This window comes from Balaenoptera physalus (genome assembly GCF_965194825.1).
Source record: "Balaenoptera physalus genome assembly, chromosome: 5".
NCBI classification, from domain to species: domain Eukaryota; kingdom Metazoa; phylum Chordata; class Mammalia; order Artiodactyla; family Balaenopteridae; genus Balaenoptera; species Balaenoptera physalus.
In genome coordinates, this window is record NC_138884.1 from 11,510,871 (window position 1) to 11,538,040 (window position 27,170).

The following is a 27,170-nucleotide window of genomic DNA, read 5'->3' on the forward strand; positions in this document are numbered from 1 at the left end:
TGTTCCCCAAACTCTTGAAATTGTTTTCTCTGCCTCCAGGAGTTCTAAAGGTCCTGCATTTGAAAACACTTGCCTTTCTTTTTATTTATTTATTTTTTGGGGGTCATTTACCAGTTCCTTCTACCATTAAGATTCCGGTTTGATATTTCTTTCTTGAGAAAGCTTTCTCTGACTCTGCTATCTTAGTGTATATATGTATTTGTTTCCTAGCCCTATGTGGCAAATTAATACAGGTTTCTCCCACTATTCAAAAGTAGAGCATTCCTGTGAAACCCTTCATAAACCTAAATGGCATCAAGCAAAGAAACAGTTACCTTAGCCCACATCCTGCTAACAGATGCACACAATAAATCGAGAGAAATCACAGATGCTTACAGACACAGTTCAAAGCTATGGCAGCCTGATGCCAAGATGCTGAATGTAGTTCCCGGGGAAGGAGCTTAGCGGCCTTTGCTACTTGGGGTCCACGCTGCCTCTGTAACATCTCACTGAAAAATAAATGCTGAACATCGTTTGCCCTTTTCACCTTTTTTTGTAAAAGTGAAAATCCTCTTCAGATTTCTTTCGGTTAGCAAACCAGGTACTGATATAGGTCCTTATAAAAATGAATTGGCGTAAAGCAAACTTTTGAAACGTAGGGGATACCCACTCAGACTTGGTCACTTAAACACTTTTAAGTTTTTTGTCAGAGCCTCACGAGGCTGAAATTAAGGTATCAGTCAGCTGCGCTCTCATCTGGAGCTAGGATGCCTTCCAAGCCATTCCTGTCATCGGAAGAATTCACTTGCCTGGCTTTGGAGGTTTGAGGTCCCATTTCCTTGCTGGAAGCCTCTGTCATCTCCATACTGTCTCCCTACACACGGGACCCTCTCTGTCCTCAAAGCAGCAATAGTGAGTCAAGTCCTCACACTGAGGATCCCTGACCTCTTTCTCATGTGACTCATTGGGGCTCCTGTGACTAGATTAGGCCCACTCAGATCATCTCCCTATTTTAACATCAGCTGTACCAAAGAACATGATACAACCCCAAGAATGATATCTTGTCATGCCCACAGATTCTGGAAATGGAGGCAGGACAACTTTGGGGTGCCGTTTTAGACATTCTACCTATGACAACCTAATTGTAGTTGCTTCCCTTATATATACTTGAATGGTTCTCACTGCAGGGAAAAAAAAATTTATATCTATATATAGCCATGATCCCCATTTTATGAAAAAAAGCTCTGAGAAGTAGTATAGACCACTACTGAGCTATACTGGTTTTGTGATAATGCAGGCAGACTTGGATTTACTTCAGTAATAATTGTTTTCTAGTTCTACAGTGTAAGAAAGTTGTTAAAACACTGAAAATGTGGTTAAAAACACCTTCCTGGTAAAAATGTTGTGAGTAGCCACTGACGATGTATGCAAAGAATTTGGTATTATTTCCGAATTTCAACAAATTGTAGTTTTCTTATTAGTAATTGATTTATTCAGGATCACACAGCTAAATTGTGCCACAGCAAAGACTCAGATGCAAGTCTTCTCTGCCTCAGCTGAGTGACATCAAGAGGTAACATGAAAAACAATGATAGATTTGTAAGTTTTGTTCTATATTAGATTATAGTTTTTAAGATAGTTTAGTGTTGCTTAATGATAATCTGAGACTTCCCAGTACTCTTTAATTTACAGAATCTTTGAGACAAAAATTTTGTTTTGTAATGGAAGTTAAATTATATAGTTGGTCTCAGTACACGGGCATTCAGTGCCTAAGCAACCATTCAAAAGTATATCTAGTCCATAAGTTTTAAAAAGCTGCTTTTCCCAAATTCATGTCTTAAAGACTCCTGTTTAACAATGTATTGTACATATATTGAGTTTTTGAAGATAGCACTGTATATGCTGTTACTATCCATTAGTGCTCTAAAAAAGAACGAAGCATGGCCTTTACTACTTTCCTTAGTACCTGATACTGGTTTATATTCTGTAGCTGTGATCTGTAGCTTCAGCTAATGTTTGTGGCTTTTTCGCAGCTTAGTTTTCTGACCTCCCAGACTGCCTGAAACTACTGCTTAAATTGAATCACATTATCTGTGATTCCTGTACAGTATAACATTGAGGCTCTCTGCTTTTTCTTCTCCCAAGAATTCTACAATTATGCCAGAATTCTTGAAAAAACATCCCTACACCATTACTTATTTCTGTATTCTTTATCATTGTCACAATTCACCCCATAAAATGGGATATTACCATTTTTGAGATCTGCTAATATTAGGGATGTCTCTCTAGTTTTACTGTCTTGAATAACATATACAACTAGAAAAGCTTTCCTCTCCCTTCATCATGCAAAAAATGTATATGTATTGCCAAGCAGTACCCAATATTATTCACACTGTCCTTCCCCTCTGTCTGAAGGTGGCATAAATGTCCAGGGTCCAAGAGCTGTCTCAGGAGGATGGCAAAAGGGTGCCCATTACCTACAGCCAGCTCCTGCCAGCACTATGTTTTATAAGATTTAAAGATTCTTTTGATGGTGGGACCTGACACACTAATGCTCAGATGAAAGACAGACTCTTTGTTACTTACACCTCCAAATGAGAGAAGGCTGCCAGTCAGGGTCATGGAGGATATTGCCCCCTGGGGACCAAGCAACAGCAAATTGGGCAGTTTATAAATGACAAGCAGGATGGGATTAGCTAGGTTTCCAGCACTCCCTGAGGATTGGCCAATTTGAATAATTTCAAGAGCTCTGGGGTGCAGAGACCGTCCCTAGTTTCCTGGTACCTGGCCCGATGGGGTTGGTACCTAATGGCCCTGCAGTGTGAAGACCCAATAAAGGAAGTGTTTGGAGTATGGACTTAATTGAAGAGAACTAACTGGCCTCTCTCTAGCCAAGGCCTTACAACTAAGTCAATATAGCATTTAGAAACAAACAAACAAACAAAACAACTGTATTACGCACTGATAAATGGAATATTTATAAATGGAATGGAATATTTATAAATGGAATATTTCCTGCCATATCAATAAACAAAGAATGTCATAGTCACCAATGATTGCAGCCCTCCAATGTGAGCTGGTGAGCCCTGAGGAAACTCAGGGCTGAAAGGAATACCTGCCATCTAGCAGCCATCAGACTGTAGCCACTCCCTGCGGTGAGCCTTGAGGAAACTCAGGATGTGAAAATACAGGCCCCAGAGAGCTGAGGTGCATGTCAAAGGAATGATTTCAGTGAGCCCAACTCTTGCATCTTTCCATACGTAGAAAAGAGCTGAATTCCTTAACTTGAGATGTCTGGTTTTCTTTATTTAACAGTAATCTTTTGATGTTCCTAATTACCTGCTCTTTGTTGCAGAACTCCTATATAGGGGCTTCCCTGGTGGCACAGTGGTTAAGAATCTGCCTGCCAATGCAGGGGACACGGGTTTGAGCCCTGGTCCAGGAAGATCCCACATGCCGCGAAGCAACTAAGCCCGTGCGCCACAACTACTGAGCCTGCGCTCTAGAGCCCACAAGCCACAACTACTGAGCCTGCGCTCTAGAGCCCGTGAGCCACAACTACTGAGCCTGCGCTCTAGAGCCCGTGAGCCACAACTACTGAGCCTGCGCTCTAGAGCCCGCGAGCCACAACTGCTGAGCCTGCGCTCTAGAGCCCATGCTCCACAACAAGAGAAGCCACCGCAATGAGAAGCCCGAGCACCACAACGAAGAGTAGCCCCTGCTCGCCGCAACTAGAGAAAGCCCGCACGCAGCAATGAAGATGCAACACAGCCACAAATAAATAAAATAAAGTATTAAAAAAACAAACAAAAAAACAACTCCTGTGTATCCTGGCTCCTCCCCTTGCCTCCTAGGAGCAGTTTCTCAGAGTTATCTGAAACGCTGTCTCCCGGGCTGCAGTCCTCATTTTGCCCCAAATAAAGCTAACTCACAACTCTCATGTTGTGCATATATATATATTTTTTAAGTCAACAGCACTTATAGGTGAGGAATGGGGTGTGTTTGATGTCTTTGATTACTTTGGTTCCTAGCAGCTAAAGTTCATAGCTTTGTTCACACATAATTCTCTTAGTTTATTCAGGGTATTGAGAGATAAGATGTCCCCTACTCCTCACATAAAACATGAAAAGTAAGTAAGCATGCCTTCATAATAGAAAGGAACTTTTAACAGGCTGTTTTTAGCCTTTTCATTTTCTTTTTTTTCTTGTATAGTCTACATTGTGGAAAGGGTCACTTAAAACAATTGCTTACCTTCTTTAAGAAATACAAGTACAATGTGACAAGTGTGTCTGTCTTCCATGAGGAGAAAAAAATGCTGGCAATTTTTTGATAATCCCAAGACCTCTTAAAGATACTTATTTCCCCAAGACTTTTGTATCAAACAAGTAAATGGGACAAATTAATATTACTTTATCACTTGTTGACTTTCTCTGTTGAGAAGCTCATTGTTGGTGAGTTTGTAAAGACATTTACGTCTTAAGTATAATTTGTAATTGATGTTGGTGAAACCCATGGGGTTAGGAGATCAGGAAACTAATTTGTCATGCCTACTAACTCACTAAGACACTGAGAAATTTTTCATCCTTCTACCTGAAAAATACTATCATTTGAAGAAGGCTTTAGAAAATGAAATACAAATGTTTGTCTTTTTAATTTTCACCAAGAATGCTTTATGAAACGAAGAACAGAATAGTGAAAACTTTGAGTAAATATTTTTTGTCAGGATTATGACTTAACACTCTCTGTCTACTTACTGTATAGAAAAAATTATGTAAGATGTAGAACATTATATTAGAAGAGTTATGCAACCCAAGTTTTTCTTATTAATACAAGAAGTGAATCTAAGCAGACTCTAACAACTTGGAAAAGACAAGGCCATAGTCTCATGGAACCGTTTTAACATCTTAGCAAATTTCTCAGTGGAGGCTACTGTTTTTGTTTTTTTGTTTTATTTATTTATGTATTTATTTATTTATGGCTGTGTTGGGTCTTCGTTGCTGCGCGTGGGCTTTCTCTAGTTACGGTGAGCGGGGGCTACTCTTCATTGCAGTGCACGGACTTCTCATTGCAATGGCTTCTCTCATTGCAGAGCACAGGCTCTAGGTGCGTGGGCTTTAGTAGTTGTGGCACGCGGGCTCAGTAGTTGTGACTCACGGGCTCTAGAGCGCAGACTCAGTAGTTGTGGCGCACAGGCTTAGTTGCTCCGCGGCATGTGGGGTCTTCCCAGACCAGGGCTCGAACCCGTGTCCCCTGCATTGGCAAGCGGATTCTCAACCACTGCGCCACCAGGGAAGCCGTACTGTTTTTAACTATTCCAAAAATTGTCAGAATACAATGAATTTTGTAGAGAGGCTAATGAACATAACTTAAGGGTCTTGGTATTATTAGTAATGGTTTCCTTTAATTTGACCTTTGCTACAGTTGTCTTCTCTGCTTCATTTCTATGAATAAACTCCTATTTATCCTAGAAATGTACCATTTTGTTCAATAATTGGTCAAAAAAGATTCTGACAGCAAAACAATTCTGTGCATAGAAGTGTTTTATAAATTATAAAGTCCCTATAAAAATATAAGGATTGTTATCATTATCTTGAGTGATGGGGATCAGTAAGAAGTTTTAGGATTTCCTAAGAGGAACTACTTGCAAATGAAAAGATTATGTTGATATCCATTCTCTTCTTTAATTGCTTGAAAATCATAGCCAATATACCACTGTGTCAAGGGATGATGCTGTTTACTGATTGATTTACATGCTAAAAAATACATTTCTAAGATACTCACTTTGAACACCTATTATGCCTTTTTAAATTTTTATATTTCTATGAAAACAATTTTTTTAAAAACACACTGTTATTGTAAATCAGTGGAATGTTAGTTCATCTCTTAAGTCAGTGATTTTATAAAATCAAATCTAAAATCATTTTTAATTGAATGTTTGTAAAAAGAAAATTTTGTAGTATTATGTAGCAGTTATTGATACTGAAATGATTTATAAAATATTTTTTAAATTATTTTAAACTAAATAATAGAGAATTAGAGTGGTGTTTTTATTAACTTTGTTTTCAGTGTTTGAAAGGCAGGTTCTCTTATGGCCCTGTATATATGATTATATGCCTGCACTATTTAACTAGCTATCCAGGTGTTGCAGATAACATACTGCTTTAAAGTTAACATAAGAATTACATGAGGTCAGTTATTTAGGTAGAGCTGCAAAATACATTGTGTTTTCCAATCTCTGCCCTGCTGTCCACTCCTACCATATTCCTATTTATTTTTTCTCTTTTTTCACTTGTTCATAACAGTCTGTCCTTGTTTACTCTGATAGAATTGTCTGTTTCCTTTATTTTTTAATCTTTTGACATTTCCATTTACAAGAATGAGGAAACAGCTTGTAAGTCATAAAGTAAAGCCCTCCAGAGAGGACCAGAAGTCTATAAACAGAAAGAGAGTCATAATGACTCAGTACCAATTCTGATATGTTTTTGTAACTAGTAGCCAAGAACTATGTTCATAATTTTACCTGAAGAATTATGTGGAGGTTTGTGAGTTTGAAATTATTATATGATTTTTTAATCTGCGTTTCTAATTTCAGCATAAGATCATTTTCAAGGTGATTTACAGTCTCCACTTGCCTTTAATTTCTTGGCACTTGATTTCTGTTCATACAAGTCTTAAAGAAGGAGGTGATTCTAATTCAGGCAAAAATAAATTATGGAATATATGGGACTGGAGTCAGCTAACTGAATTTGGGACAAATTAACCAAATATTCATGTATCTAGATCTAACTTTCCAAATTTAGAAAATAAAAGTAGAATAAGGTAATTTTTAAGGAACTTTTATATTTGTATTTCTGATTCTCCAGTAGGTTATATAATGAAAATATAAATATTCCTTTTACACATTGAAATGAGCTATTTTAAAAATTAGTTTATATTTTTTTTTTGGAGTTATCAGACATATATTGTAAAGTAAATAGACTTAGTATTAAAGAACTATAAATTAATTATTGAGAAGTTTTTTTTTTCACACACACACACTGTATTTTATTTTTACAAGAGATAAATATACTGACACCAAGCATTGTACATGGATGACCACAACAAAAGCAACAATGATTGCAATTACCAAACATGAAACACACTCACACTATGTCATAATATTGACACTCAATCCAGTAATCCTCCACTGTAACTAGCTTATATATTTTTATACAACTATAATGAGTCATAATTTACAGTAATTCTAACAATTTGCATTTTGTCCATATGTTCTGGTGATCTCTATAACAAATCGTCTCAAAACGTAATGGCTTAAAACTATACTTTTATTGTGTTCACAATTTTTTAAGTCAGGAATTTGGGAATGATTCAACTCAGGCAGTTATGTTGAGATATTGGCTGGGGCTTTGGTCACCTAAAGACTCCACTGGGCTAGATATTCAAGATGGCTCACTCTCATGGCTGGCAATTGATTGTGAGTTTCCTTAAGAGGCTGTCAGAGGAAGTGAAATGTAGCTTGTATTTCTCAGCATGACTGCCGTGTTCTTTCTGCAAGGGAGGAACCTGAGAGGAGCATTCTAAGAGACCAGTCCTGGAAACTGAAATCTGATCTAGCACTGAGAATCACTCAATTACTTCCATTGTATTCACTTGGTCAAGCAAGGCTATAAGACCAATCCAGATCCAAGGAGAGAGCATTACATTCCATCTTTCATTAGGAATAGTAGCAAAGGATTTGTAGCCACCTTTAATCTACCATACTATGAGTTCCATATTTATGAGTAATTATCAAATTAGGAAAATATAATTGAATTTTAGTCCTAGAATTAATTATACTTGACTGAGAAACAGAGGATGCCATAATTATTCAATTATATATTTTCATAAGTAATATGCATTTAAATAAGCACAAGGTTAAATTGCTTACATTAGCCTAAGGGTTAATGGAATAACCTTATTTTAAAAACCAAGATACTAAAATCCTGTTAATTCTACACATCAATAGGATTTCTAACTCAATAGATCATCCTATCAAGGATGTCCGAGAATTTTGCAAATATATTGAGGAAATATCGATTCATCTGAGAGTAGCCTTCATTTTAGTAAGCATTGTTTAAGGGTTTTCATCTTGTGTGTTAGACAGATACTTCTATGAATTTTGCCACATGTACATATAACAACTAAAAACAAAACTCTAGGTAACTGATTCATTTGCAAAGTCATTCATAGAGAAGGATTTTATAAATTTGCTTCTGATGACATACAGTGAATACTTAATATGTTATTCCATAAATAAGTGCAAATGATATATTAGCACCTATCTGGTTTAAAGCTGTGAGAGTAAAAACTTCTTGAAAAAGCTTCCCAGGGAAAAAAATCAGAATTGTGTAAAGTGAGCATGATTTTGGAAAACCAAGTTTCTTTACAGTTCCTATTAGCCACAATATAGGTAAATCTTCACTTTAAATGAATTCATTGACAAAATATTAATTAATTAATATACAAAAATGTTGCTGCTAATTATTCAACAAAAAAACTGTTGGAGTAGATTCTGGCTGAGGCTCAAATCCCCTTTCAATAAAGGACTCACTACCCAGCTGAAAGTCCTATCGTTAGCTGACTGTCTTCAGCTGAAGTCAAGCTCATCGCTTGGTAGTGTGAGACAATGAATAACTTGACAGCAGCTGAGATCTAGTTCTTGAGGCAGCTCCCAACCAATGACTGAACAGGGAGTGGTACAAGAGCCTACCCACTTTCCCTCCACCCGGGATTTCTCTCTTAGGCAGTCTTGGCGCTGGAGCTCCTCGTTTAGCTGGTAGAGGATTTGTCAGGTATGAATCATGGTCTACTGTTCCTCTGCCCAATTCTGATTCTTCTTTTCTTTTCACATGGACTTATTCTTTAATAAACCTTTTGTACTCTTAACTCTACCTCAATATTTGTTTCCTAGAGAGAATGTGACAATATTTTATGAAGGGAGTTAGTTTTTCTTAAGTGGGGTATTACACAAGACTGGGAATATAAGCAGTGATACTGTAGAGTTTTTGTCATCAGATAGTTTATAGTCTGGTGTTGTCAACCTCCATGATAATGTCCATGGGGCTCAAAGAAGTTAATTAACTAGCACAAAGCCGCAGAGAGGGTTCATGGTAGTACCAAGGATTTGACCTTAGATGTCTCTGATTCGAAGGGACATGATGATTTTCTTACCTACCTTTTAAGCCTGCAAACTTTTTCTTTGTATTATGGAGTAAGCTAAGCTTTTTTACCATTAACATTGTAACATGTAATATTTAGAATCTATGAAAATAAATATTAAAATGTTGGGTATTAACTCTACCCATGAAAGCCCATGATTTAGGGAAGAAACAGGACTACTATGAAATAAAAGGAACAGACAGAGATAATTAGTGTCTCCCAATCAGCTGGCTGTCAGCAAATGAAAGGAGATATTAGTAAATTTGAATCATATGTTCTCTATTGCTTATAATAGAAACAAATTAACACCATGAGAACCAGAATAAACAAATACTCTGTTTATTCTAATCCATTAGCTGTTTTCTTCCTTGCCAGCTCAGGTAAGGTTAACAGATTCAGAAAAAGTGGGAATTCTCTTGTTTATACTGTTTATCTGCTCAGTTATAGGAAGCAAACGTGGATTTGAACATCTTCTGTGTGCCAGTTATAATGCTTGGTGCTGGTAATATGCTAATGAAATAGTCTATCTGCTCAAGTGGATTAGGGAAACTAGTCTAATGAGGGAAGGAAACAAGCAAACAACACTTGAAGTATTAGTACTGTATGAAATGATGTATGACTTAGACGCCATGGAGCGTGCCGTCACCCTCAAGGGAAACATAACTCAGCCAACAAGGGAAGGCTCCCTGCTGGAATAAGGAATAATGCTTGAAATGCCTCCTAGATCATGAGAAATTGTGGGAGATAGAGAGATGCAGTGTAACCCAGAGACATGCATGTGTAAAACAAGGAGACATGAAGCAACATTCTGCAGCTCGATTCTGTAGGAATGAGCCCTGGTTGTAAGAAAGTTGGAAATGAAAAACTGACACTCCAGAAATATGCAAGTAGCTGAGAATGAAAGGCACCATATGCTATGCTAAAGAGTTTTGACTTTTTTTTTTTTCCCCTAAAGTGATTAGCTGTTACATTAAGAAATGATATAATTAATTCCCAGTTAGGAAAATATCTCTGGCAGATAGGGAAGGTGGTAGACATAGAACCAGTTCAGAGACTTAACTGCAGTAAGTCAGATAAGAAGCAGTGGATACCTAGAGTAAGTCCATGAGGAGTAGAAAAGAGTGAGTTCAAGAAATACCAAGGAAACAGATCAAAGAATTGGGTACCAGATTGGGTTCAGAGTGAGTGTGAGCTGAGAGTATGGGATGCTTTTCTAGCTATTTTAGGAAATAAGAAGATAATGAGAGAAATAACTAGAAATGATTTTTGAAGTAGGAAAAGATGTTGAGATGAAGTTTGAGTTGGAATGTCCATGGGAAAATGCTGAGTATATGCTCAGGAAGTAGTTCTTTTTGTGGGTTGAAGCTTGGAAGATAAGTCTAGATTAAGCATTTGTTAAGTGAGAGTTTCCAGCGTAGAGTAATAGAGGTCATGGATGTGGATGTATTGTGTACACAGGGACTGTAGCTGAATGTTCATGCAGAGTGACAAGGTTAAATACCCAAAGACAGAGCTCTAGTGAAAGGGACAAATGTTACAGAGATATCATTAAAAATAAAGACTATAACATGCCATTCATTTGAGAATTAATATTTAATTATAACAGGAACAAATGGTAGGTAAACTATCTCTTGAAGTATAATTATTTTTATTCCACTGATTATGTATGCACAGGAGTGGGAGGACAGAATTTAGGATGAATCCCTGATTTCTGTCTTAGACAACTAAATGAACAAAGAGAAATCAAAAGAAAAGGCTATCAGAAAAAACGTATGTGTATATATCATATATAGCATAGTATCTTTGGATACATTAATTTGTTTTGCAACATAGAGTATATTATGAAAAATATCAGACTGTAGAGGAAATTTCAGTTTTATTAGTCATATGCTATTATCTCCCACTGCATGCAGCTAACTTATCAAGAGCAAAGTGAAAGGTCTAAGCATATTATGCCATCTCTTTGATGTTTTTATAGGATATAATGAAAGATGAATGCTCAATGCTGAAGCTGCAGCTGAAAGAGAAGGACGAACTAATTTCCCAACTTCAGGAAGAACTGGTAAGTGTGAACAATATTTGGCCCACGGGTGTATTTTCCTTGCAAGGTTATTTGCTATAAACCTTACAACTTATTAACACTTAAATTATTAGTGATTTATAAACTGTTAGTGATTCAATCTGATTATCAATTTTATAATCCTACAGTAATGAAGATTTGACAGTCTGAAAAAGAGAATGTTTTATAATATGTATTGAACTTTACATAATTCCAGAAACAGATTACTGACCCAGGATTAGGCATTTCAGTTGTACCTATCAAAAATCTTGAAGGCTAAGGCCACATTTTATTTTGTAAAGTGTAAGATTTAACTCCATACTGCCATACCTAGAGACACAATCATGTAATATGAAGCAAAATACTCAATAATTTTGCTAACAAAAGCAAATTTTACTTCTACATAAAGGTACCAAAAATGCATTAGCCTAATGAGATGTTTTATTAATAGATATTCTATAAATCCCAAATTATCTTAAAATTATACAAAAATATGAAATGTATAGTTCATGTTTTCAGGCTGTTTTTTTAGATATGACATCATAAATGTATTAAATCATACTTTCATAACATGAAAACACATTTGGTAGGTAACAAGAGTAGCAGTGGGCATTACTTTTAAAGAATGTGTTCTCAACATATATATACATATATATTTGAATAGTATTTTGCAATATAACACATTTGATCTGGATAGAAATAAAAAATGAGTTTTCCAAAACAAAAATGAGGAAGTAATGAGATATTAAAAAAAATCATTCTTAAGAATACCAATAAAATAGACATACTATACAATAAGAGGCCCTGACTCATTATCAAGATCAAAAATCAAACCCTAGTCAATAATGTTCTTTATGATGATTTCATATTTGACTACATTAACAATGTATTATGTAATTATTAAATAAATGACGAAACAGATTTTATAGACCATCAAGCTTCTGAGAACTTTTCTGAAAACATATTAGTGAGATAGTGTACAAATTTAGAGTCTATTTTATTGACTCTTGACAACTGACAACATTTTTACTGAAACTTGACCTTTAGACTGTGTTTCATGACTGGGTTTGATGCTGATTATTGGTCCCATGAGCATATTATTGTTGCTTTAGAAACCCATTGACCCATATCTATTACTTAAGATAGTAATAGAATTACAGACAAAAGGAACATGTCTTACATTACTGGGAATAACCTTTTATAAATAAGTAATTTATTTATAATATGAACTTTATTACTTAAAGAAAACATGACTATATATAACCGTATAGGTATGTATGATATAATCAAGCTTTATCTTTGACTAAAATCATATGTAGATATTTATGAATGGATGCCTAGAATTATTAGTTTTAACACAGCAGAAAATGTATTCACTTAGCCAGAAAATGAGTATTTTGGATAAGTAACTCAGAAAGAAGTGTTCATTTTTTTCCCCCAACATTAGTTATGATCAGATTTAAAACTTAGCCTATACAAGAAATCAGACCTTCATTTGTTGAATGGAATGAGAAGGAAAATGATTACTTCCAGAGCCAATGTTACATAGCTATAATTAAGATAATTTAGTGCCCCTCCCTCCAAAAAAGTCCTCTGTTGGTTGATCTAGTAAAATGAGATGCAAGTGTTTTCTCTTGCTTGGTTTTTGTTTTGTTTTAAACTTGAATTACCCAAATTGACTTCTTAGCTTCTAAAAATTTCCCAGGTAACAATCAAGGTAGCATTTTAATTTTGTGCTATGTAGTTTGCATAGTCATCTTAAATAGTTCAGCAAAGGAGAGTGTTAACTTTTGAAAATAGTTTGTTTCATTAAAGAAAACTGTACCTAAAGAAAAAAGTGTATAGGTGATTTACGAATTTAAGGAAGAAGAAACATTGTTAAAAGAAAAAGTCATCATTAAAACTGGCCTTGGAGCATGGGCAAGGTGGCAATCACGTAAAAGTCATAGAAACCACTTGGATCCATTGAAAATTAGGTCCTAGTATTTCTGATTCTGATAATAAGTAACTTGTGACATTCTGACAAAGTAGGCATTAAATTTAACATTTTCAAATTTAGATAGGTAAAGTTTAAATTTCAAAGCATTTTAGGAACTAGTTTCCTGTACCCTGCTATAATCACAATCTGTAAGAATTTAGTTTAGTTTTGTTTATGATGGGTTTCTCATTTCTTAACCACTGCTATTATCATAAGCAGTTTACGTACATATACACTATAAATCAAATTTAGATGCAATTATACCAATAAAGAATTTATATCCAACTTAATAAAGTTATTTTAATATAATTTAGCCTCACTTTGATATTTTCAGTTTAAAAAAGTTAGTGCAGTGTGGGGTTGGTGGCAAAAGAAATGTTTTTATACCACTTAAATTTTTTTATTGAGGTAACATTGGTGTATATCATTTTATGTTTCACGTGGACAACATTATATTTCTGCTTCTGTACAGACTACAGCATCCTCCCCACCAAAAATTTAGTTTCCATCTGTCACCATACAGTTGATTCCCTTTCTTCATTTTGCCATCTCCCGGTGTGTCTTCCCCTCTGGTAACCAGTACTCTGTACTCTGTATCTATGTATGTTTTTGTTTGGTTTGGGGTGTGTGTGTGTGTGTGTGTGTGTGTGTGTGTGTGTGTGTGTGTGTGTGTGTGTTTTGTTTCTTAGTTTTTTGATATTCCACATATGAGTGAAATCATGGTATTTGTATTCTCCATCTGACTTTTTTTACTTAGCATAATACACTCAAGGTCCATCCATGTTATCATAAATGGCAAGATTTCATCTTTTTTTTTTTTTATGGCTGAGTGGTATTCCATTGTGTATAGATACCATATCTTCTCTACTCATTCGTTCATTGATGGACACTTTGTTTCCATATCTTGGCTATTGTGAATAATGCTGCAGTGAACATAGGGGTAAATTTATCTTTTCGAATTAGCATTTTCATATTCTTTGGATAAATACCCAGAAGTGGTGTTACCAAACTCAGGTTTGGCTGCTCGCCCCTCAAAAGCTGATAATCCAAGGGGCAAGTGTCAATAGAAAGGAAAGGTGTTTTAATCAGAAAAGCCTGCAATCTGGGGAGAATGTGGACTACTTGTCCTGAGACCAACTCCAAATATTCTGCTCAGTCATGACAGTTTTTAAAGGGGAAAAAGGGGGAAGAATCTCAGTGAATCGTTGAGGCAGAAGGTTGGATTCTGCATCATTCTGCCTTGCATGCAGACTGTCTGACAGTCTTCAGATGTTATCTTGCCTGTGTGATCTGCCTGCAGGATTGCTAAGGGACCTGAGGCGGGTAGAGAGCTACTCATTTTTTAACTGCTTAATTTTTCATTCTTTTTATCCACGAAAAGAATCAGCAGGCATAGTGTGCATGTAGGAGAGCGTTAAGTCAGGAGTTAGGTTAAATTGCCTACTGATCTCATCCCTATAATTAGGTTCTCTTAAGGTGAGAGGGGAACAGAAACGGGCAAACAGGAAAGGGGCAGAAGAGCTGCTTTCAGTGGGATAATCGGAGCATATGGCAGTTCTATTAACTTTTTGTGGACTCTCCATGCTGTTTTCCATAGTGGCTGCACCCACTTTCATTTCCACCAGCAGTGTATGAGAATTCCCTTTTCTCCACATCTGGCCAGCAATGTTGTTTCTTGCCTTTTTGATAATCATTCTAACAGGTGTGAGGTAATAACTCATTGTGGTTTTGATTTGCATTTCCCTAGTATTTGGTGATACTGAACATCTATTTATGTGCCTATTTGGCCATCTGTATATCTTCTTTGGAGAAATGTCTATTCAGCTTCTCTGCCCATTTTTATTTTTTTTTTTATTTTATTTTTTTTTTAACATCTTTATTGAAGTATAATTGCCTTACAATGGTGTGTTAGCTTCTGCTTTATAACAAAGTCAATCAGTTATACATATACAATATGTTCCCATTTCTCTTCCCTCTTGCATCTCCCTCCCTCCCACCCTCCCCATCCCATCCCACTAGGTGGTCACAAAGCACCGAGCTGATCTCCCTGTGCTATGCGGCTGCTTCCCACTAGTTATCTATTTTACATTTGGTAGTGTATATATGTCCATGACACTCTCTTACCCTGTCACATCTCACCCCACCCCCTCCCCATATCCTCAAGTCCATTCTCTAGTAGGTCTGTGTCTTTATTCCCGTCTTGCCACTAGGTTCTTCATGGCCTTTTTTTTTTTTTTTTTCCCTTAGATTCCGTATATATGTGTTAGCATACTGTATTTGTTTTTCTCTTTCTGACTTACTTCACTCTGTATGACAGACTCTAACTCCATCCACCTCATTACAAATACCTCCATTTCATTTCTTTTTATTCTGCCCATTTTTAAATTGGGCTGTTTTATAATATTGAGTTGTATGCATTCTTTATATATTTTGGATATTAACCCCTTATCAGATATATGATTTGTAAAGATCTTACCCCATTCAGTAGCTTGTGTTTCATTTTGACGATTTTCCTTTATTGTGCAGGAGATTTTTAGTTTGATGTAGTCCAATTTGCTTATTTATCCTCTTGTTTATAGATATGTCTCCTCAGGCAAGGGAAAGATATTGCTATGACTAATGTCAGTGTTTTGCTTATGTTTTCTCCTAGGATTTTTATGGTTTCAGGTCTTACATTCAAGTCTTTAATCCACTGTGAGTTGATTTTTGTGTGTGGTGTGAGATAGTGGTCTAGTTTCTTTTTTTGTACATGGCTGTTCACTTTTCCTAGTACAATTTGAAGAGACTATCCTTTCTCCATTGTGTATTCTCTGCTCCTCATCATAAATTGTGTCCACATACAGGTGGATTTATTACTGGGATCTCAATTCCGTTCCATTGATCTATGTATCTGTTTTTCTTCCATCACCATGCTGTTTTGATTACTATGGCTTTGCAGTAGTTTGAAATCAAGAAATGTGGTAACTCAAGCTTTGTTCTTTATTCTCGGGATTGCTATGGCTATTCGGGGTCTTCTTTTTTAACAATGTTAACTTTTCCAATTCATGAACACAGAATATGTTTACATTTGTGTCTTCAATTTCTTTCTTTTAACCTCTTTGGTTAAATTTATTCCTAGGTATGGTATTCTTTTGTTATCTTACATGGGATTGTTTTCTTAATTTCTTTCTGTTAGCTCATTGTTAGCACATACAAGTACTACAGATTTTTTTTTTTTTTTTTTTTTTTTTTTTTTACTACAGATTTTTATATTTTTGTACCCTACAATCTTATTGTATTTGTTTATTCCTAACGTTTTTTGTGGAGTCTTTAGGGTTTTCTGTATATAAAAATCATGTCATGCACAAATAGTGACAGTTTCACGTCTTCCTTTCTAGTTTGGATGTGTTTTATTTTTCTTGCCTAATCGCTGTGGCTAGATTCAATAATATGTTTAATAAGAGTTAGTGAGAATAGGCATCCTTGGCTTATTCTTGATTTTAGAAAGATAACTTTCAGTTTTTCACCATTGACTGCAATGTTAGCTGTGGGTTTGTCATGTATGGCCTTCATTATGTTGAAGTATCTTCCTTCTATAACCACTTATTGAAAGTTTTTTTTTTATCATAAATGTGTATTGAATTTTGTCAAATGCTTTTTCTGCATGTATTGAGATGATATGGCTTTTATCCTTTTGTTAATGTACTGTATCATATTAGGTTTTTTGGGTTTTTTGGTTGTCTTTAGTGGATGTTAACCTACATTTCCAGAATAAATCCCACTTGATCATTGTGTGTAATCATTTTAATGTATTATTGTATTTGGTTTGCTAATATTTTGTTGAGGATTTTTACATCTATGTTCATTGGAGATATTGGCCTGTAATTTTCTTTTTATGTGTCTGATTTTGATATCATTTGGTAAGATCAGTTAGCATGCATTCCTTTCTCTTCAATGTTTTGGAAGAGTTTGAGAAGGATGAGTATTAAATCTTAATCTTTGGTAGAATTCAGCTGTGAAGTTGTATAGTCCTGGGCTTTTGTTTTTTGGGAGGTTTTTGATTACAGTTTCAACTTCTGCACTGGTTGTATGATTTGAAGAATGTGTCCTTTTATTCTCAGTTGTCTTCTGTATTTCTGTGGTATCTGTTATCATTTCTCCTTTTCTGATTGTATTTATCAGGGCCTTGCTTTTTTCTCAGTGGATCTAGCTAAAGACTTGTAAATTTTGTTTTTCAAAGAACCAGCTCTTAGTCTGAATTTTTGTATTGTCTTTTTAGTCTCTATTTCATTTATTTCCACTCTATTTATTTCCTTCCTTCCACTGATTTGGGGCTTCATTTGTTCTTTTCCTAGTTCCTTTAGGTATAAGATTAGATTGTTTACTTGAGTTTTTTCCTGTTTCTTGAGGAAAGCCTGTCTTGCTATAAAATTCCCTCTTAGTACCACTTTTGCTGCATCTCACAGATTTAAGCATGTTTTCATTTTCATTTGCCTTCAAGTTTTTTTTTTTTTAATTTATCATTTGATTTCTTCATTGACCCAATAGTTGTTCTGTAACATGTTGTTCAGTCTTATTTGTGACTTTTCCAGATTTCTTCTTGTAATTGATGTTTAGTTTCATAGCATTATGATTGGAAAAGATGCTTGATATGATTTCAATATTCTAAATTTATTGACTTGTGTCTCAACATATGGTCTTTCCTTGAAGGTTCCATGTAGAGTTGAAGAATGTGTATTCTGCTGCATTTGGATGGAACGTTTTGTACAAATCTATCAAATCCAATTAGTCTAACATTTCATTTAAGGCTGTTGTTTCCTTGTTGACTGGATGATCTATCCATTCATGTGAGCAGGGTGTTTAAAGTCCCCTACTATTACTGTATTGCTGTAAATTTCTCTCTTTAGGTCTGTTTATAATTGTTTTCTATATTTTGATGCTCATATGTTAAGTACATATATATTAATAACTGTTACATCTTCTTGATGAATTGTCCCCTTTATGATTATGTACTGTCCATCTTTCTCTCATTATCCTTTTTGTCTTGAAGTCTATTTTATCTGAGTGTGGCTATACTTGCTTTCTTTTGGCTGCCATTTGCTTGGAGTATCATCTTTGATCCTTTCACTTTGAGCCTATGTTTGTCTTTAGAGCTGAGATGTTGCCTGGAGGCAGCATATATTTGGATTTTGTTTATTAATCTATCCAGATGCTCCCTTTTGATGAGTTCAGTTTATTTACATTTAGGGTGATTATTGATGAGGACTTAGTACTGCCATTTTTCTTTTGTTTTCTGGTTGCTCTATATCTCCATTGTTTTCCCTTGTGTTTCTGTAGGACATTTTAGTTTGATGGTTTTCTATGATGTTTTTCTCCATTTTCTTTTGTTTCACGTCTCTGCTCTAGATTTATGTTTTGTAGTTACCAAGAGGTTTGTGTAAAATGTCTCATAGATAGAACAGTCCTTTTTTCTGCTAATAGCATCTTCATTTGCCTATACAGGTTCCATCCTTTTTCTCTTCCCCTTTGTGTGTTTGTTGTCTCAAATTATCCTTTTTTATGTTGTGAGTTTGTTACTAAATTAAAGTAGCTATGTTTTTTCCACCCTTTTAACCTTTACGCTATAATAAAGTATTAAAAACCTATTCTGATAGAGTTGCAGTTTTCTGATTCTATTACCTTATTCAAAGTTGTGTGTGTGTTTTGTCATCTTGTTTGTGGTAGAAGAGCTCCTTTTGACAGTTATTATAAGGGAGGTTTAGTGGTGAACTCCCTCAGCTTTTGTCTGGGAAGGTCTTTAATTCTCTTTTGTATCTGAATGATAAATTTTCTAGATAGAGTGTTCTTGGCTGGCAGTTTTTATCTTTCAATATTGAGTATGTCATTCCACTCCCTCCTAGCCTGTGGAGTTTCTGCTGAGAAGTCTGCTGATAGCCTAATGTGGGTACCTTTGTAAGGAACCTTTTTTCCTTTATTCCCTGACTGCCTTTAAAATTCTTTCTTTGTCATTGACTTCTGACAGTTTTAATATAATGTGTGTTGGAAAAGGTCTTTTTTGCACTGAGGTAATTAGGTGATCTCTTAGCTTCATGGGCTTGTACATTCAGTTCCTTCACCAGGTTTGGAAAGTCCTTAGCTATTACTTCTTTAAACTCTCTGACCTCTTCTTCTCCCTCTGAGATACCCATTATCCTAATATTTTCCCTTCCTAATAGAGTCAGCGCTTATAGAATTTGCTCATTTAAAAAAAATCTCTTAATTCTTTCCTCTTCTACTTGTATCATTTCTAGATATCTATCTTCAAGCTTGTGAATACTCTCCTCCATATGGCCTGTTCTATTTCCAGTACTTTCTAATGCATTCTTCATCTCATTTATTGAATTCTTCTGCTCCAGAATTCACTTGGTTATTTCTGACTTTCAGTCTCTGTGGTAAAGTGTTCCTTCTCTTCATTAATTTTCTTCCTGAGCTCATTGAACTGCCTTTCTGAGTTTTTTTCTTGTGGCTCATTGAGTTTCTTCCTGAAAGCTATTCTGAATTCAATCAATTAGATTACAGTATTCCATGCCTTTAAGTTTGGTTTCAGTAGAATTGTCACTTTGATTTTTGTTGTACAGTGTTACTGTGTTTCTTCAAGGAGCTTGAGTTCTTTCTCTGCCAGCACTTCTGTAGTAGCAGACACCTTTCTTTAGGTAAAGCTGGGTGTTTTTTGGTTTTTTTTAAATTGATTCTAATGATTCAACAGGTTAGAAATTAGAGACCTTTCCTATTTTTCATTAAGTGGCACTAGAGCACAAGCTGCTTTGGTTTCTGTTACCCAAGCTGCCTCTGGTTATCTATGAGAATGGGTACTTACACCCTCCACCATGTTTGTCAGAAGTGTCACCCAGTGCCCTCAGTATTATTATTTGCGTCTCTGTGGGCATTGCTACCTTGCTGTTGCGGTGCTACTGGTGCCAATATCTGGGGCACTGGGGTGGTGGGCTCTTCTGTTGAGTCTGAATCACAGGCTCTGATGCCTCATGGGGAAGAGGTGAGTTGGGGGAAGAGCTCAGATCACATAGGTGCCTCTGTCATGTCTGGTATCGTCAGGCTCTGGGGCTCTGCTGCTGCCGGCAGGGGGGTTGGGAGGCCAGAGTTGTGGGCACTTCTCTGGCTAAAGGGATGGGGCCCCAGCCTTGCTGCTGCTACTGCCCAGTTACCTGTGGTGACTGGCACCACTGGGGCCAGGAGGATGGAGTCTTGTCCCCTGTCTCCCCTACTGCTACCAGCTTCTCTGGGGCTGTGGGCTCAGGCACCATCTCCAGTGTTCCCCGGGTCCCACCACCTCTGTGTTCCAGACCACCCACCTTTAGGTGTACAGATGTGTGTAATTATCTGGCCTCCTGTTTGTGTTGGGCGGAGGTACGTTTTGAGTTATGGGTGTTTTACTGACTGTAGATTAAAGGGAAGAGACCAAAAAAAACTTGCTTCATCACAATGATGACATTACTCCAAAAGAGATGTTTTTAAAGGCAAGATCTTTGGTTAATTTTTTATCTTGTAGAGCAGGGTTCCTCAACCCCACTATTGACATTTGGGTCAGATTGTGCTTTATAACTGGTCCTGTGCAATGTCAGATATTTAGCAGCATGCCTGACCTCTCCCCTCTAGATGTCAGTAGTACCCTCCAGGCAATGCCAAACGTCCCTGGAGGCAGATTTGCCCCCAGTTGAAAACCATTGCTTTAGAGGTATATTATACTACCGTCCCCAGTTAAATTGTATGATATTGGATCAACATCTATCTGTTGGTACTCAGTAAAAAGTTCTGCAGAAGGGCTGGATCTCTCTTTTACTATCACATAAATAGCTATTTGAATGCTGTTTTAGGCCACTAGGGCTGCCATAACAAAATACCATAGACTGGGTAGCTTAAACAGAAATTTATTTTCTCAACAGTCCTGGAAGCTAGAAGTCCAAGATCAGAGTGCCTGCATGGCTGGGTTCTGGTGAAAGCTCTTTTTGGCTTACGGATGGCTTCTAGCTGTGTGCTCGTGTGGTTTCTGCTGAGTGCATGGGCATGGAGATGAGAGGGAGAAAGGGGGTGTAAGTTTTGTTTCTTCTTATAAGGACACTAATCCCATCATGAGGACCCAGCCCTCATGACCTCGTCTAAGCTTGTGCATCTCCCAAAGACCCCTATCTCCAAATACCATCGCATTGGGTGTTAGGGCTTCACCATATAAACTTGGGAGAGATGCCACTTAGTCCATAGCACATACTGTTCATGTTCATTCCTGTTTAATATTAACAAGTAAAAATGTGGACAAAGAAGTCTATTATTTTTCAAGCATTAAATGTGCATTTCAAACATCATTCTTTCTCTACTGTGTGACCTCAGAATTATTACCTTGGTTCTTTTCTTTCTTGCTGGGTAGGTAGACTTTACAAAGCACAAATATACTTAGAAACTCAATTTTTATTTTAGATTATATATTGATATTTGAGCAAATTATTTACATTATTAACTGAATTTATAACGAGTGTATTTTGTAGTCATACTTTCAGTTTATCCCTTTCTATTCTTTTTAAAAAGAAAACATAGTGGTTTGTATCTTGATAATAATTTCAAACATCTTGAAATTATTCCCCCTGAAATTTGTGTGTATCATTTACATCAGTGAGATTTACTGAGTTTTTTTTTAAACAGATAATCATTTGTACATTTTAGGATGTCTAAGGGGATATTAAATATTAGAATATCAGAGTGTTCTAGGGTTGTATATGTGGTGGGGCAAGTAATTGGAGAAAACAAGGGATGTAGTCTTTAGGCAAGAGTTTTTGGCATGATAAACAGGAAGGAAGTAGTTCTTATATGGAACATTTACTCTCAACTGCTTTGTAATAGAACAAAATCTCCTGCACTGCTGTGAGGTAATGTGAAGGGCACTTGCTAGACATATCTATGTGACATGGGCTATGTAAATAGTATTTTTAATTTTGATAATTATAGCTTATATTGGTTTTACAAAATGTGTCCAAAAAAATTTGGAATAACTCAACATTTGAAATTATCTCCTCAACTTTAAGACCTCTTTCCCATTAAATGAGATCTTTAAAATGATTTTACTTCTCTTCCCTCCCTTAGAAACTTACATGAATTTTACTGAGCTTGTTGAGGACTTAATGATTTTAGTACTTTCAGTTGGTTTTCCCTTGAAACATTTTTTTTCTTTCAAAAGAATTATTTGTGACTTATATTTGTAAATACATAGTGACAGTATTTTCTATTAGATTTAAATTATGTATAGTATAAGATTTATTATTAGAGATCACTGTTTCCACTCCTCGTGATCTTTCTCCATTTTATGGACTCTTCTGATTCTTTTATGGCTTGGTTAGAATCCTTTCCCAAGTATTAAGATGGGGTATTAAAGATGTAGTCTCTAAATCTTTGAATATCTCTTTACCTTGAAAGATGAAGGATACTGCTATAGATTGAATTGTGTCCCCCAAAATTCACATGTTGAAGTGCTACTCTCCAATGTGACTGTGTTTGGAGTATGCTTTTAGGAGGTCATTAGGTTAAATGAAGTCAGAAGGGTAAAGTCCTAATTCAGTAGCATTAGTGGCCTTGTGAGAAGGAGAAAAGAGAAATCTCTCTTTCCATGCATGGGTGCTGAGGAGAGCCCATATGAGCATACAGCAAGAAGGCAGCCATCTACGAGCCAGAAAGAACTCTTGCTAAAACCTGACCATGCTGGCACCTTGGTTTTTTGTTGTTCACGTGTCATCGTGTCATATAACATTTCTATTGCACATGAAGTGGCCTGTCCTTCATGTTTTGCTTCCTAAGGTCTTTGTTCCTCTTAAGCAAAAGAAAGTAATAGTGGATCTTATTTCTCAGTACTAAGGTAAAAGTTATGAAAAATGTAACCCTCAAATAGTCAGAGGCCCACTAGAATCTGCTTCTGCTGGCTGGTGACAACAAACAAATTTGAAGGATATTGGACATCGTCTTTCTTTTGTGACACTCTCAGGTTTTCTCAGTTACAAATGGTAGAACACTGTTGGCCAATCTGGGTGACTGCTCTGCAGTTTTCCCAGCCAAAAATATTCTGTAGATGCTCCTAGAATAAGAAATCAGTAAAGTATCACCCTTCTGGCAAGGTTGGATATTTTCCATCAGTACTGTTCTCTCCAGAACCTTTTGATTTCTCATTCTTGCCCAGGCATATTAGCTGCTAGTCTCATTGACTCCAGTTAAGCCCAGAAGATAACAAAGTCTTGGGCCTGCTCTCTTCTCCCAACACCCATCAGAACCTGAATTCTTCCACATGTGCCTCGGTGAGCTTTACTTTCCTGCCCCAGTCACTGCTTCACCTCAGGAGAAGTTAGTGTCAACTTGGGAGAAGATGATGTCAGAAAATTGTGTTCAGGATACCATCTTCTCTCGAGACTTTCTTCATGCATCCTCTAAACAAACCCAAAATGGTAACTGTGTTATGCAGTCTCCCCTCCACAATTTACTTCTTAGCAAAAGTCCAGTGACAGCCACATTACATGAAGCCCCAAGGCATGTACCAGGTTTGGTCAACTTTATTTCGGGTTAGAAAATAAAAAATAGAGAAAAGGAGGAATTTCTTCAATTCATCTGTCTGTAACCTTACCTTTCTTTAACTTGAAGAGGAAAGTGAGCCAATATAGTGATATTAAATATCAGGATACAAGTATCTAGCCTCATTGACTATGTAACTGGATGTAGCTATTCTTTTTTTCTTCTGGCCTCAATTTTTCAGTTGTCAACTAATACCATAATATTAAAAATAGAAACTGACTATTCACCAAAGGTGAATTTGGTAAATAATAATGTATTTATATAGCTTCAGTATATATTATAATGTATATTTACATGGCTATATATTTATAAAATTAAGTGGTGGTGGGAACTGTATATGGTATGAATATGATATAAAAATATAGGTGCAAAGAAAGTGTAATATAATTTCTTTAGGTAATAGGAGTATTCAGTTTCTATTATGAAATTTGATAGAGCTTCATTTTAATAACAAATATATATTTTACAATCAGAAAAAATCAGACATATCTGTTTGGAAAAGAAGAATTTGAATAGAGTTTAGTGGTTTTCATCCTGTGGTTTTTGTGGGTTGGAATATCTTAGTCTGTTCAGGCTACTATAACAAAATGTCATAAACTAAGTGGCTTAAACAACAGACACTTATTACAGTCCCAGAAGCTGGAAGTCCAAGGTCAAGGTGCCACAGATTCAGTGGTGAGGGTTTCCTTCTTGGCTTATGTCTTCACAAGCCTTTCCTTGGTGCATGCACAGAGAGCAAGAGAGGGTATGGGTTGGGGAGGGCAGAGAGACCTTGTGACTCTTCCTCTTTTTGTAAAAAGCACTAATCCCATCATGAGGGACTCAAGTTTATGACCTAACCTAAGGCTAATAACTTCCTAAAGCCTCCACCTTCAAGTACCATCACATTGAGAGTTAGGACTTCAGCATATGAATTTGCGGGGACATACATGTTTACTTTGTAATAGGGAAACATGAGTATCAGTGAGGTCTTATGGAAATCAACCCCTCATCACAGCCACTTAATGACAGCAGTTATAAATTTACTGTTTTTAATATCGTAATTCTCTATCAGATTCTAGTAGACAAAATGTCACATCTGAGAATAAAAATCAACCAAACCCAATAACCCAGACAAGATGACTGCTAAGGGCTACTGTGAATTATTACATCAGAGTAGGAAATGAAATGAAATGGTGTGACATACACTTCACTGAGAATTTTTCAACACATTGACTGGGCAGGATATTAATTGAAAGCATGGAAAAGAACCAACATTCAGTCAGAAATGAGTTTTTCTTTTAAATATAATTAAATATTTGGATATGTATTTAAATATGTTTATGTAGAATATATTGAACTTTTTAATATTAGAAATACCTCTCCCACTCAGCTCAAAGATCTGGGGATTTCATAAATTTACATTTTAAGATATTTAATGTATAGGTATAGGTTTAGACCAAAAGTCTAAACATATGGCTAAAGTAAGAATACTTAATCAGAATCAATTATTATAATAGCAATTTAAAATAATTGCGTATTAACCTTAAGTTTAACTTCAAGTATATTATTTAATGATGCAGAGCAGAGAAATATTTTTCTCACTGAAGAGTAAGTTTTAGATTTTTTAAGCTGTTTAGTGAAGGTCACATTGAAGAATACATTGTAATTTTATTGTTAGTATGAAACTGAGGAACACTGTAAATATTACCTTCGTGTGCCTAAAATAAATCAGAGAGAGATCATAAACATTGATGGTGAAGTGTACCCTTGTGTCTTGTGGGGACATATTTTCTTAAATTATTAATCTTGTAAATGGTTTGAGAAACCTTATAAATGGTTTTTACACTATGGCTGAGAAGTATTCCCCATATATCAGACATTGAAGAAAGTCTATTTGGTATTTATGGATTGATTCAAAATATTTTTAAAATGAGTTGAAGGAACCTACAAATAAAAATGTTAGTTGGCCCTAAGACTGAAGAGTGAATTTTAATTGTCCTAATTAGAATCAGTATACCATGCTACAAATTTCCTGTTTTGTTTTGCCAGTAATTTGGATGCCTATTACTCCATCAGATATTAAATGAAGTCATATGTAATTAGAGAAGTAAATTACCTGTAATTTATGATTCTAAATTTTTATAACCTACCATTCCAGACTCTTCTCTCTCAAAACTTTTATTCATTTTCTAGCTGATTCAGAATAGAAAGCTGATTCAAAATAGAAGCATCCGATGTAACTTTTATACAGTATGTTTCTTTAAAACCATATATTTCTATTAAAAAGGCCGGTTTAAATGGGTCATCCAAAAGAAAAGTTTTCTGGGCAGAAAAGTTTGAGCCTTGTCTAAGAATATACTTTAATACTGTCCTCATTAAAACAACAAAAAGTAAAGTAAAACAAAACAAAAATACTTCCCATGTTTGCCTTCATAATCTTCCTCTGTTTACCAACTTAGCTTTCACTGTCTTCTGATGAGTATTGAATGTTTATCAGTTGCCTTAACTACAACATGTTTCTCGGCCAGTCAGTAAGGGAGTGCACTGAGTGTGGAATACTTAAAACAATAATAAAACTAAGTCATCTGTATTTACTATGACCATAGGCCAACAATTCTAAAAGTGTCAGTAATAAGACTTCTGTCTGAAAAGATATTATAGATCTGAGTTCTAATTTAGTAGCTCCAAGTTATGATTGAGTTTTACATTTTACACACACGCAGTTTAAAATTTTTCAGTTATTATATTTCTATTACTCATCCTTTGATAAACATTGTATTTTTAAAGGAAAGTTAATTGGGAGAATTTTTAGTTATAGCATTGAAACACACACCAAGATTAACAGTTCAGAATCACCCAAACTTTAAGCTCAGTGTTTCTAACCCCTCTGGTACTACATATTCATGTATTCAACAATAAATTCAAAACAAGCAATGAGAGCATAGTTACTGTAAAGATGAAAGAATGGACCTTGAGTTACTTCAGTTCTGACATTTGATGTAACCATTTGGTAGTTTTATTTAAGACTTAAATAGAATGAGAACTGTGAGGTATATGAGGTATATATCTTTTGGGGAAATACTTGTGAATTTTAGTTCATACATTAAATATTTTACTGAATTTTAATATCTGAACTTTTTAATTCTAAACTTTATTTTTTTAATTGTACGTTTCATTTTAATGTTTTTAAAGCTAATGCTAATAAGGTACATCAGGGCATAATTTAGTAGTTAACCTAAATTGTATCTTTGCAGACTCTTATTAAACAATATTATGTTTCTTAAAACTTTTAAACACCATTTTACAATTCAATACAACAGAGTTTTAACTAGCTGCATATTTTTATGGTCATTACTAATATTCATTTTATATCATGATCATTACATAAAGTAAGTT

General features: G+C 35.6%; 1 protein-coding gene across 10 annotated transcripts in view; it reads left to right on the forward strand.

The window, feature by feature from the left end:
* Positions 1–27,170, forward strand: part of CCSER1 (coiled-coil serine rich protein 1) — a 1,319,150-nt gene that overhangs the window by 601,559 nt on the left and 690,421 nt on the right. For all 10 annotated transcript variants that reach the window (XM_082461691.1, XM_082461685.1, XM_082461686.1 and 7 more), the window contains one exon: positions 11,156–11,239. In XM_082461691.1, coding sequence (XP_082317817.1) covers positions 11,156–11,239 — 84 coding nt within the window. The remainder of the gene's footprint in view (positions 1–11,155; positions 11,240–27,170) is intronic.